Source organism: Arachis stenosperma, chromosome 5 (assembly GCF_014773155.1).
Source record: "Arachis stenosperma cultivar V10309 chromosome 5, arast.V10309.gnm1.PFL2, whole genome shotgun sequence".
Lineage (NCBI taxonomy): Eukaryota > Viridiplantae > Streptophyta > Magnoliopsida > Fabales > Fabaceae > Arachis > Arachis stenosperma.
In genome coordinates this window covers 19,494,805-19,507,660 of record NC_080381.1, presented here as the reverse complement: position 1 = coordinate 19,507,660, position 12,856 = coordinate 19,494,805, and the positions used below count along the sequence as shown (strand labels likewise).

Here is a 12,856-nt window from a genome sequence, read left to right as displayed (position 1 = left end):
CAATACTTAACTAATAATAATTTAACTCATATTTATATATATTTTATATATAAAAAATATAATTTATACATATATTTATCAAAATTTTATATATATAAATTAATATTATTTATATTTATATTTTTAAAATTTATATATATATATATTAATAAAATTTATTTATAAAAAATAATTTAATATTTATATTTATTAAATAATAATAAAAATTATTAAAAATTACTGTTCAAATAATTTTTTTATAATATTTTTTAATTTAATAGATAAAAAATTAATCTATCATGTACAATATAAAATTCAAATTTTTAATATTTATTTTAACGGATTACTGACCACTTGACAAATTCAACTTGGTTACCAAAGAATGGGATCGGTGGGGCCATAGGTGTAATGAGTTGCCGTATTTGTTGATCCAACTACGAATATGAATATGTGTAAGTGTCCTCTTCATGTATACTCTTTTTTCGCATATCTTTAACGTTGTACATTAAAAATAATTAATAAAAAATAAGAAGAAAATAAAAATCCTCGTTAGAAGCATAATTTTTGGTTTGTAAACGTGTCCCCTCTATTAAGCGTTTTACGAAACTGAAAGATCCTTGTCCTTTTGAACCTTTCTCTCCCTTCTTCTACTTCCCAACGGCTACTTCATCACATCTTCATTCATTCATTCACCTTCCTCTTCTCTCTTCATTCTTTCATCATCTAAACCCTAAATTCAGGTAATTACAATTATCCTCCTCTATCTCTTTCTTTAAGGTTTCTAGTACTGTGATTACCATATATTGAAATGGTTTCAGAAGCTATTAAGCTGAAGATGCATCAAGTTAATTAAGTGCTTGAAGTACTTACTTATTACTGCTGCATCTTATCTAACTACTTAACCAAGTAACAGAAACAGATACATGTTTGTGTAGCACTATATGCTATCATACTGTATATGTTTATTTATTAGTAAAATCAACGTTTATTTTTTCTTTGTTTAATTTAATACATAGCAAATTTATTAGTGTTGAACTCCTAAATCTTTTTGAAGAATAAGATGAATTGTTGTTTGTAGGGATTTTTTAAAATATATTCAATTTTTAAAATATTGAGTTTTTTTTATTAAATTGAGTTTTTTTATTATTATTTTTAAAATAAAGTTAACTCATGATGAAGTATTTTTTCTTAAAAGAAAAAAAAAAAGAGAAACGGACACGGTGGTATCGGTGATTATATGATTACATATCTGGCGTTTCCATGTGTTGGATTAAGAAAATTTCAAAACTTTTGGTTGTCATGATTGATTTGGTGGTCCAAAAAAGCATGTCATTGATCAGGTGGTGAATCGAATCTAATTAGAGATACGCATAGATAGATAGAATAGGTATGCATGTGCAGATTCAGATGCAGAGATATGCAAATGGATTCTGATGCGTGTACCTACCCACCATTAAAGTTTACACTCTTGAATGTAGCAGAAGAAACAGAGAACCAAATGGGATTTTTTCTTTCCTTCTTTTTTTTTTTTTTTTTGCTACTTTAACTCCCAACACCACCGATCTCTTTGATTTTTGAGCTAATACCACTTATCTGATGCTGCAGCTTTCACTTCTCACACCCAAACACAATTCAGCTTTGTTTCCTCAGGTAAATTCTTTCAATGATGGACTTGTTTTGACTGTTCTTTGATGCATCCCTTTGTATTTCTAAATATTGCTTGGTTGTTCACTATCTGTTTGAGGAAATGCCCAATTGCAAAACACCCTCATCTTGATGTGTGAAACTCTGTCTCTGTGTGTGCGCTTGTGAACTCGATTGTGATGTGCTCTAGTTGTTTGAATGACCTGCCTTTCTGACCTTCCAAATGTGTTTTAATAGATTTATCAGACATTGTTTATGAATTGGGTGAAATGAACTCTAATGGAAATAGTTCCATTTGTTAAGTTTGAGTTTTCCAAGCTTGGCACCTATAAAAATTTTTACAATCTGTGCTTGATCTTCATTTATCCTAGTTTACAATTTGGTCCCTACTGGCAGGTTTTTCCTATGTACAATTGTAACTGTTTCCTTTTTATGTTTGCATTTTGTAGGGTGTGAAAAGCTTTCTTGGGGGTTCAATTTTGCATCTGAAACTCTTCTATATTGTTTCATTCTTTGGATATTTTACCTTCTCTCCCCTGGTGGTGGGAGAAAGGCATGCGCATAGGAGTGATGGTGATGATGACTCAAACTTTGAAAACAAAAATGTCATCCTATGATGACCATGACAAGAATTTGCGCCTCTCTACCTTGCCCACTGTTAGACCTGGAAGCTGTCAATGGCGCCAAAGATGCACTGGTACTTTGGTTATTGCAATTGCAGCACTTCTCATGTCTACCACTGCTTGGCTTTCCCTTGTCTTCTCTGATGCAACTACTTGTTGTTTTGATCGGTTAAGGGGATTGGAAAGTAGCCCCCGCTATTTCCCTTGGAATAACTGCTTTCATCATCACCATTCAAAAGGAAAATCTCCACCTTCTCTACAATATGGAACCAAGGGAGGTCTTCACAATGGTAGCAGTACTGATGACCAGGAAGGCTTGTCACTTAAACATATTGTGTTTGGCATAGCAGGATCTTCTCAACTTTGGACACGACGAAAAGAATATGTCAGACTATGGTGGCGTCCCAATGACATGCGTGGGCATGTTTGGCTAGATGAACAAGTACTTCAACAACATGGAGATGATTTATTGCCCCCAACCATGATTTCTGAAGACATCTCACACTTTCGCTACACTAATCCCACTGGTCATCCTTCTGGTCTTCGGATTTCTCGCATTGTCAAAGAGAGCTTTGACCTTGGCCTCTCAAATGTGCGCTGGTTTGTCCTCTGTGATGACGATACCATCTTCAATGTGGATAACCTTGTGGATGTTCTCAGCAAGTATGATTCCTCTGAAATGATCTATATAGGAAGCCCCTCGGAGAGCCATTCAGCAAATTCATATTTTAGTCACTCAATGGCCTTTGGTGGTGGCGGAATTGCAGTAAGTTATCCTCTTGCAAAGGCACTTTCTGAGATTCTTGATGAATGCATAGAGAGGTATCCCAAACTCTATGGTAGTGATGACCGCTTACACGCCTGCATTACTGAGCTTGGAATTCCATTGACATGGGAGCATGGTTTTCACCAGGTACTTTTGATCTATTATCATCATAATTTATTTCTTTTTCCATTGTCTAGGGATTAATATCTTGGTTAGATTGTTACATGGCTCTCATCAATCCATTTCAACTCTCAGAATTGGTGATTGACTGTGATTGATTTTTCTTCTTTCAGTGGGACATAAGAGGTGATGCCCGTGGTCTGCTCTCCTCTCACCCGATAGCACCATTTGTGTCTATTCATCATGTTGAAGCTGTTAATCCCTTTTACCCTGGCTTGAGCTCTTTGGATAGCCTGAAACTTTTTACAAAGGCCATGAGAGCAGATCCCAGAAGCTTCTTGCAGCGTTCAATATGTTACGACAATTCTCAGCATCTAACGTTCTCAGTTTCACTCGGTTATGGGGTTCAAGTCCTTCCTAACATTGTATCTCCCCGTGAGCTGGAGCGCTCGGAACGAACTTACTCTGCTTGGAATGGCATTAGTCAAAGGAATGAATTCGACTTTGATGCTAGGGACCCATCCAGATCCATTTGTAGAAAACCAGTTCTCTTCTTTCTCAAAGATGCTAGAAAAGAAGGTAATGCTACTTTGGGCTCATATGTTCGGAGTGGAGATAAAGACGATTTCAAAAGAAGAATTTTGTGCTTTCCTCACATCCCACCTTTGCGCAATGTGCAAGAGATCCAGGTAGTGGCGCATCCTTTGAGCAAGAATTGGCATCTGGTATGTTTTCAAGTTCTTACTCATTACATATGATGGTATTAGCAATTGCCAACCTTCTGCACATTCCTAAACTCCACCACTTGGCTGTCGTAGGTTCCACGTCGACTCTGTTGCAGGCAAACCAAATCAAGCAAAGAACTTCTCCAAATCTCAGTTGGGCAGTGTGGGAAGGGAGCTTGATTTTCTAGGTGGGTTTTTGGGACATATGGCATGTTAAATTATCCTCATATAGAGTTTGTACATGATTTGCATTTTGAGTGAAGAGCTAATTCCATGCGGCATCTTTTTTAATCTTGAATTGAGGTTTATTAAACTTAGTAGACATTTGAACCTAGATGCTAGAAAAAAAAGGTTTCTAACACCAAATGCTGCAGTGTCCAATTTTCCCCCGTTTCTTCTTATTTTGTCCTCAATCAAAGGTCTAAAAATAATGGAAACAGTTTACCGGGGATACTACAATCTAGGTAAATCCTACTTTCTCTTTTTAACTTTTAATTTTAAAATTAGCACAGGCTCATTTATTATATACTATTGCAGATTTGAGATGATTACATATTTTGTGAAATTCTTCATATACATGAGTAGAGTAATCTCTAACACCCCCCTCCTGTTTTTCAAATTATTAGATATAACTATCACTATCAACATTTGAAATTACATTATAGTAGTCTACTGTTTGGTGCAATCAGCTGGCTTAAAGGAGACAGTCCTTTTGTCTAGATCAAATCCAATCAAAATATTTGCTTGTGCAAAATTGCCAAATATATATTCTCCATCATTTGCACCAGCCATTGCAAAGCAAAATACCCCATCTTTTGGTGAAATGAAGGTTTGTATGGGCATCAATTGCACATCTGCCCCATCAAAATGAGCAGTCAAAATTGGCCCTTCAAGATTTGTCTCACTTTTATAACAGAGTTGTGTCCCTAAGTCTGGATCATCCAGAATAGGTCTCAGGTTAATCTGCATCTTCAATTCCTCTACCAATTGGTCATAAACTTCTTGTGGTAGGTATGTTGCTGGTGTGCCTGAATCAATCATTATATTCCCCTTGGAAATCTCATTTGAACAATCAAAAGGCACAAATTTGTCTCCAACACTTATGCCTTTTAGTGTGACCAAATAAAGGGTTTGACCTTCTGCAGAGACCAAAGGAGTTGTGACTACTCCTTCACCTGAAAAGTCACTGGCTTCACCAAAACTGATTGTGCCTGAAGAGTTAGGATCTGTATGAAAAGGAACCAAGCACTGAGAGAACCTTCTTCCCCCATATTTTGCACCAACTTGTGACACAAGTGATAGAGGCCCTCCTCCAAGTCCAATTATTCCCATGTCGTTTTCATTGAAAGTTCCAGTGTTCTTATGTCCACATCCAAATACTATGCCTTCAACAACAGTGGAATCTCCATTGGTGGAACTAAATGTGGTTGTTTCCCTTGAAAGCACCCCTTGTGTCACTGAAGAATCTGCATAGCCATAGCTATAGCCACAGAGTTTCTGAGGAGAGCACGTCTGACCAGGGACTAAATTACACTCCTCTGAGTCACATGGAATGGAACTGTATGTTTCCGACCGTTGCGGCTCGAACATCGGATTTTTCTGCTTATAACAGTTGTTGCAGGGTATACATTGTGTCCACACAAGGTCACTGCCTGTGTCAATCAAACCATATATCTCCACTGGGGGTGATCCCAATGAAAGCTTCATGAGGAAGTCACCATTGTTGGATATCACTCTGGTGACGGGACCTGAGGCAAGTGGTTTCTTGGGAACCCGGGAAAATGGCAGATGTCTATGTTTATGTTTATGAAAATGATTTGATATAGAGAAGGGAGAATAAGATGAGTTCTTGCGGATTAGTTGAACACTAAAGCCAGGATTGTAAGCTTCAAATGTTGTTAGATATAAGAGCATATACAAAGCAAATAAACACAAATTGAAGCAGAGAATGTTTGCCATGAAGTTTAGCTTTAGCAAGGGACAAAGTCTTTTGAAAAATAGAAGAATTTATTTAGTTTATATAGTGATCTGGGCATGTGAATGCGGGTGTAGGTAAGATAACTGTAGAAATTAGTCACAAGGCGTAAACAAGAGTAGCATGTGAGTGACTTGTGTTAAAATTGATTCATTGAATATTACATCAGTAACCACCCTGTGTTATCTGATTTCAATATTCTATAATATATTAATATCCCGTTTCTTAAGCCCACAATTTATTGGAGTAAAGCATGAAAATCAGTTCAACAGGAATCCAATAAGATAATTTAACAGACCAATGACAGAAGGAAACAATCAAACATTATACGAGTCTGACCGTTTCGTTATAGAAGGAAAGCAATATATGATTATATGGAGCAAGGTAGAGAAAATTAAAATTTTACATGAAAAAAAAAAGTAAATTAATTACGTAAAATTTTAATAAAATTTAAATTATAAAATCGTTAGATTTAATATAAATTTTGTAAAATCGATTGATTCATTTAAAATTGTAATATCAAAAGATTTTAAGAGTTAAATCGAGATTTTAAGTATTATGATATAAATTGTCCAAATCTCACTAAAAGGGACAATAAATGAAAACTGATTTATAATTTTGTCATGCAACAATTAAAGGAAAAAAATCTAAGTATTTTTTATTTAACCACGAGAAGGGATTGGACAAAGATCACATTCTTCAATTTCACATCATACTAGTTTTCTAACTTCTCATTCTTTTATGACTATTAATCATAAAATTCTTTTTTTACCGTGTTTTTTGTAACTTGAATGAGTAGCAAGTGAAGCTAGAATGTTGGGTAAAAATTGCACAAGAGTTCCTGGTAACTGTTAGAAATATAATTATTCACTTACATTTTTTTTTATCAATTTAAGTTTATGAGAAAAATGTTTTTATGACATAGTAACCGAATTTTTATGACGAAGGAATACGAAGAATCAACACTACCTATACCCACCAAAGATAACTTGCAGAAGCTACATCAGTGAGATCATCCAACACCAAATAATTGTTGCATAAATAACTTGCAGAAGCTACATCATTGAGATCATCCAACACCATATAATTGTTGCATAAACTAAGTTTTGTGATACAGACTGCTAACTACTAAGTAACACAAAATAATAATACTTAAAATAAAGGTCAAGATTAGAGAAGTTTGGATTGATATATATAGAATCATGAGGTTTAACTAAGGAACATGCAGACCAAAAACAGATATATAGCTAAATATGTTAAATGTAAGTTTTCTTTCTTTAATTTGTTGATCAATTTTTTTTAAGAGATTTTTAAATTAAAGCATTTAAATATAAAATGTAAATGTGTTCCCGATGTATTTAACTATTTGTATATATAAGTCTATTGAGATAATTTTTTAATAAAAATATTTAAATAAAAATAACTTATAGACATTTCATAATAAATAAGAAATAAATAAAATTTTTTCAATCTTAATAATGATGCCTCTTCTGAGGTATAAAGACAAAAGGTTCTAAAAAGTCAAAGAAAAATAGAACCAAGAGTTACATAAGCCTCCAGAAAAATAAAGGCAAATTCTAACCAAAAATAAAATAAAACACAAATAAAAGTTCAATATTCTTTAAAACAGAAATATAACAAGACTGATAAAGAAGTTGCATCAACTAATAATAAAAGGAAAGTATGGAACCAATGGAATATCTTTACAATGCGTACAATGGAGGTTTAAGGAGTATTAGAGATATAACCATTAGTGTTATCCTTTTTCATCAGCGTAAGCCTTTCGAATAAGTGGTATCATGATATGGTATTAGAGTTCTAGATTTGAAAGGTCAAGAATTCGATCCTAGATGAATTCCAAAATCAACTTAATATTATGAGTGATGTTCATTTTGTAACTTATATATTAGTGGGACTCAATAATAAAACCAAACTGAGATGATAGTAGTCACCAGGAGTGATTTAGTAGCAAAAAACTTATATATTGGCTTTATTGGGTATATAAAGTTTTATTCAAATATATTCATTTAATATCAAAACATAATTGGGATGATAACCGATGGTAATTATAAATTGAGTTAGAACATTACCTATGATCCAAATTTATTGATGTTATTACTCTCCAAATTTCTTTTATAAGTTACGTAGTTAAATGTATTAAAGGTAAGTTTTCTTTCTTTTAATTTGTTGACAAAAATATTGATATATCCTTAAATTCATGTATATAGATATAGAGAAATTCTTCACATACAAGTATTTTTTTATACAAGTTTTTATAAGTGTATCTTTTTCTTTTTCTTGCACACATTGTTCTTCCTCTTTCTCTTCCTCTTCTTCTTCCTCTTCTTCTTCTTCTTCTTCTTCTTCTTCTTCTTTTCTTTCGTTTCTTACTTTCTCTTTCTCCTTCTTCAACCATTACTGCACGTTTTCACTGCACCTTCTTCTTCTTATTGCTGCACGTTCTTCTTCTTCTTTTCTTTCGTTTCTTACCTTCTCTTTCTCCTTCTTCAACCGTTACTGCACGTTTTCACTGCACCTTCTTCTTCTTCTTCTTCTTCTTCTTCTTCTTTTCTTTCGTTTCTTGCCTTCTCTTTCTCCTTCTTCATTTACGTATTTTTCTCTCTGTTTTTTTCTTCGTTATTCTCGATTTTCATTATTTTTTGACATCAAACTCTGAAATTGTTTTTGAAAAAGAAGAAGCAGCAGAAGATGAGGAGGAGAAAGAGAAAGAGTTCTGAATTATGCATAAGGTGTACTTCAACAAATTTTGGGTGTATTTCTTAAATCCTTTGGGTGTAGTTTTTGTAATCCTTTGGGTGTATTTTTGTAATTCTTTGGGTGTATTTCTATAATCGTTTGGGTGAATTCCTGTAACCGTTTGGGTGTATTTCTGTAATCGTTTGAGTGTATTTCTGTAATCGTTTGGGTGTATTTCTGAAGTTCCATTATCTTCAAATTTGGCAAGAAACTCGTTTTCATGGAGGAAGAAGAAGAAGAGTCGTTTATAATGTATGGTGAGTAGCGCGCTTTGGAAACAGGAAGTGGTTGAATAACGTGCGTTTATTTACTTTTAAATGTGGGAGTGTATGCGTATTTTTTGTTGGGCTTATACAAACTTGTAAGACTTGTAAGTCAAAAAGACTTGTATGTGTAGCAGGCCTTATATATATAAAATGTATTCTCTTTATATTTAACAATTACCTAGTTTTATCCAAGACTATTTAGATAAGATTTAAAGAAGAGTAATATGTAATGGTAGAAATAAGAGATTAAATTAGAGAAAGAATTTGTGTATTATTGAGTATATTTAAGTTGTCTCAGAATAATATAATATAAAAAGATAATTATAGGTGTTAAGAGAATCGTAATAATAAAGACGTAATATTTTATAATAAATATTTAGATATATTAAATAATTCTAATAAATGCTAATTGATCCTAATATATTCTGACATCCCCTTCAAACTCAAGTGACAATTTGAGTTTGAAACTTATTTAAAACAACGAAATAAAAAAAATCATAAACTAATAGAACGGGTGTAGACAGAACTCGCGGAAGGAAGCGCAGATAGAACTGTCGCTGTCTGAAGGAAGTGCAGATGGAACTGCCGCTGTCTGAAAGAAGCGCAGACAGAACTGTCGCTGTCTAACGGAAGTGCAGACGAAACTGCCACAAGGAAATGCAGATGGAACTGCCACAGGAAAACGCAGACGGAACTGTCACAAAAGAACACAGACGGAATTGTCGGAAGAATGGCCAACTGCCAAAAAAACTACTGAAAAAGTGACAAAGTATAAAGAGATGACAAACTATCAGAAGGTGATGAAAAATATATGGTTTCCCTATGAGTATAAGTAAGTAGTGAATGAGCTAATCGGTTAGGTAAAAAAGTATCAAAGTATTGATCGACAAAAGAGAAGAAGAAAAGTATGAAAAGTACAGTGATTTCACCAAAAGAAAATCAACCTATCTTCCTCAAAGAGGATACCATGACTCTAATATCATGTTAGAAACAAGAGATTAAACTGGAGAAAGGATTTGTGTATTATTAAGTGTATTTAAGTTGTCTCAGAATGATACAATATAAAAAGGTATTTATGGTAGCGTTTGTTTTGAGGTATTGAGATAGAGACTGAGACTGAGACTCAGTATTATGTTTGTTGGTTCAGAGACTGGTACTAAAATTTCTGTCTCTGTCCCTAAAATTTTAGTATTTCAGTACCTCCAAAAAATAGGGACACAAAGAACTAAAATTTTTAGAGATGAAGATTGAAATTTTAATAACATTTTATACCTAAAATACCTTCATTTCAATTATTTAATTTCAATTTTATCCTTGTACAAATTAAATTAGAATTTCATTCTTATTTCAATTTTTGTCTCTCATTTTACACCAAACAAAATACTGAAATTTATTTCAATCTCTGTCTTTTAGTTTTTGTCTCTTAATCTCAATCTTTCTGTCTCTGTCTCTCCACCAAATGCTACCATATAAGTGCTAAGAGGATCGTAATAATAAAGACGTAATATTATATAATAAATATTCAAATATACTAAATAATTCTAATGAATTTTTATTATATTCTAATATGTGAAATTGTCTAATATATATATATATATATATATATATATATATATATATATAAACAAAACTTTTGAAGGTTTTCTCTTTAAGCAAAAGCCATATCATTGAATCATTACTCACACTCGAATATATAATGCTTTTATAACATGGTTACAGAAAATCTTAGGCAAAATACTATTTATTGTTTGGTACAATCTGTTGGCTTAAAAGAGACTATTTGTCTATCTAGATCAAAACCAATCAAATAATTTGATTGTGCAAAATTACCATATATTCCTCCATCACTACTAGTATTGGTGAATCCCAAGCATTGAACACCATCTTTTGGTGGAACAAATATTTGAGTTTGTGTTAATTGCACATCTGCCCCTTCAAAATGTGCTATTATCATAGGACCCCCAACAATAGTCTCTGTTCTATAACAAAGCTGTGAACCCAAATCATGATCATCCTCAATGGGCCTCAATGCAATTTGGTTCCTCATTTGAGACACTACTCTATCATACAAATCTTGTGGCAAAATAGTAGGAGGTGTCCCAGAATCAATGAACATGTTACCTTTAGCAACAGTTCCTGAAGAAGTGTTGCTAAATGGCAAATAGGTATTCCCCACAGTTATACCAAGCAATGTAACAAAATAAGGAGTGGTATCATCAGCTTTTGTAACAAGAGGAGTAGAAACCACACCTTCTCCCAACACTTCACTTCCGTTACCAAAACTTAGTTTGCTATAAACATCAATGTCAGTGTTGAATGGAACCAAGCACTGTGAGAATCTCTTGCTTCCAAATGAAGAACCCATTTGAGAAATGAGTGAGGCTGGCCCTTTTCCTAACCCTATTATACCCATCTCATGATCATTGAAATCCCCACTGTTGCTATGTCCACAACCAAATACAACACCTTCAAGTGAAATGGGTTGGCCCATAGTAGAAGTGAATGTGAATTTCTCATGTGCAAGAACACCTTGTGTTATAGAAGCACTAGCATATGCATATGTATAGTTGCATTGATCATTATGAGCAGAGAAAGAAGAAGAAGAAGAACACAAGGTTGTTGTGTCTAGTATATGGCATGCTTCTGATTCACATGAAATGTTAGTGTAAGTGGAGGATTGTTGAGGATCAAACATGGGGTTGAGTTGTTTGTAGCAGTTATGACAAGGAACACATTGGGTCCATATAAGATCACTACCTGTATCAGCAATGCCATAGATGGTTTTTGGTGGAGTTCCAATAGAAAGCTCCATGAGATAGTGACCAAGATATGCATTTGATGTGGATTGTACTACTTTTGATGAATCCATGAGGCGCCGACAGTAGGGAGTTGTTGTTCTGGCCAACTTTTTTCGAATCAGTTTGACACTGAATCCGCCATTGTTGCTGGCTTCAACAACAGTTGAGAAATGTAGAAGATGGATGAAGAAAAAGATGCCAACAAAACATGCATGAAATTGAAATGTTCTTGGGTGACCACCCATTGTGTTGTATGCGAGAGCCGTTCAAACTTCAAAGCTAAGTTAAATTTTGAAGACTAGGAATAACATTTGTAAGAACCCCATGCTTTATATATAGAATCTCATTTTTATACTCTTGATTTCTAAAATCATTTTATACAGTCATATTAACAAAAATATTATTTTTTATATTAACCGGATAAATAGTTATTTAAAAAAATTGTTGTAATTGCATATGTAAAATAGTTTTTGTAAATAATGTGAATAATAAATTTTAAAATTGGTCCAATAAAATAAAAATGTATTAAACCCCCAAATTATCCACCTAAATTTTAATATTAAGATAACCATTCGCACACCTAATGAAATAAACATCCAATATATTTATTATTCATATTGTTTAGTATTTTTATTATCTACCTATACTTTTCCATATATGTATATATACCAATTTCAAATACCAAACTAAATCAGTTTAAAAATTTAATATTAAAATTTAACTTAAATTAAATCGAATATAATAAAATAATATATTTTTATATAATATATATATTTTAAAAAAATTAATTTTTTCAATAAAAAATAGACAAATTCAATCGATCTATTGACTTTTAACCCATTTTATTGATTATTTGATCGATTTTTTATAATTATTTTTTTTTATTCTAAATTGGACTAATTTTTTTGGGTCACCCTAATTTTCGAAACAAAAAAGTTTTAGACTAACCCTTTTATTAAAATCTGGCTAGTAACCGTGATCTTATATTATTAGATATAATTTTATACTATTAAAATATTAATAATAATTAATTAATAATTATAAATCTCAAAATTTGATAGCCTTCTAACGCTTTTCTTTATAAAACTATGCCTCATAGTTTATCGGTGCCATGTTTGTTTTTGCATAACGTTTATTATGCTAAATTTAGTAATTATTTCGAAACCAAAAATAAGGAGAAATTGATATAGCTGGTTGAAGTGA

At 32.8% G+C, this 12,856-nt stretch overlaps 3 protein-coding genes across 4 annotated transcripts; 1 reads left to right on the top strand and 2 right to left on the bottom strand.

Moving 5' to 3' along the window:
• Positions 1-643: 643 nt before the first annotated feature.
• Positions 644-5,096, top strand: LOC130983089 (uncharacterized). 2 transcript variants are annotated; one of them, XM_057907271.1, is made up of 6 exons: positions 644-719; positions 1,585-1,629; positions 2,073-3,159; positions 3,306-3,857; positions 3,951-4,045; positions 4,869-5,096. In XM_057907271.1, exons 3-5 carry the CDS (start codon positions 2,179-2,181, stop codon positions 4,035-4,037), a joined length of 1,620 nt encoding a protein of 539 aa, XP_057763254.1. In that variant the 5' UTR covers positions 644-719; positions 1,585-1,629; positions 2,073-2,178; the 3' UTR covers positions 4,038-4,045; positions 4,869-5,096. The 2 variants fall into 2 exon arrangements, with proteins under 2 accessions (XP_057763254.1, XP_057763255.1); XM_057907272.1 differs by lacking the exon at positions 4,869-5,096 and having other exon boundaries at positions 2,073-2,320; positions 2,421-3,159; positions 3,951-4,507.
• On the bottom strand, positions 4,527-5,816 carry LOC130983090 (aspartic proteinase CDR1-like). The gene has a single exon (XM_057907273.1). It carries the CDS (start codon positions 5,814-5,816, stop codon positions 4,527-4,529), a length of 1,290 nt encoding a protein of 429 aa, XP_057763256.1.
• Positions 5,817-10,540: 4,724 nt separating this feature from the next.
• On the bottom strand, positions 10,541-11,919 carry LOC130982942 (aspartic proteinase CDR1-like). Its single transcript, XM_057907093.1, has one exon. It carries the CDS (start codon positions 11,896-11,898, stop codon positions 10,597-10,599), a length of 1,302 nt encoding a protein of 433 aa, XP_057763076.1. The 5' UTR covers positions 11,899-11,919; the 3' UTR covers positions 10,541-10,596.
• Between the last annotated feature and the right edge of the window lie 937 nt (positions 11,920-12,856).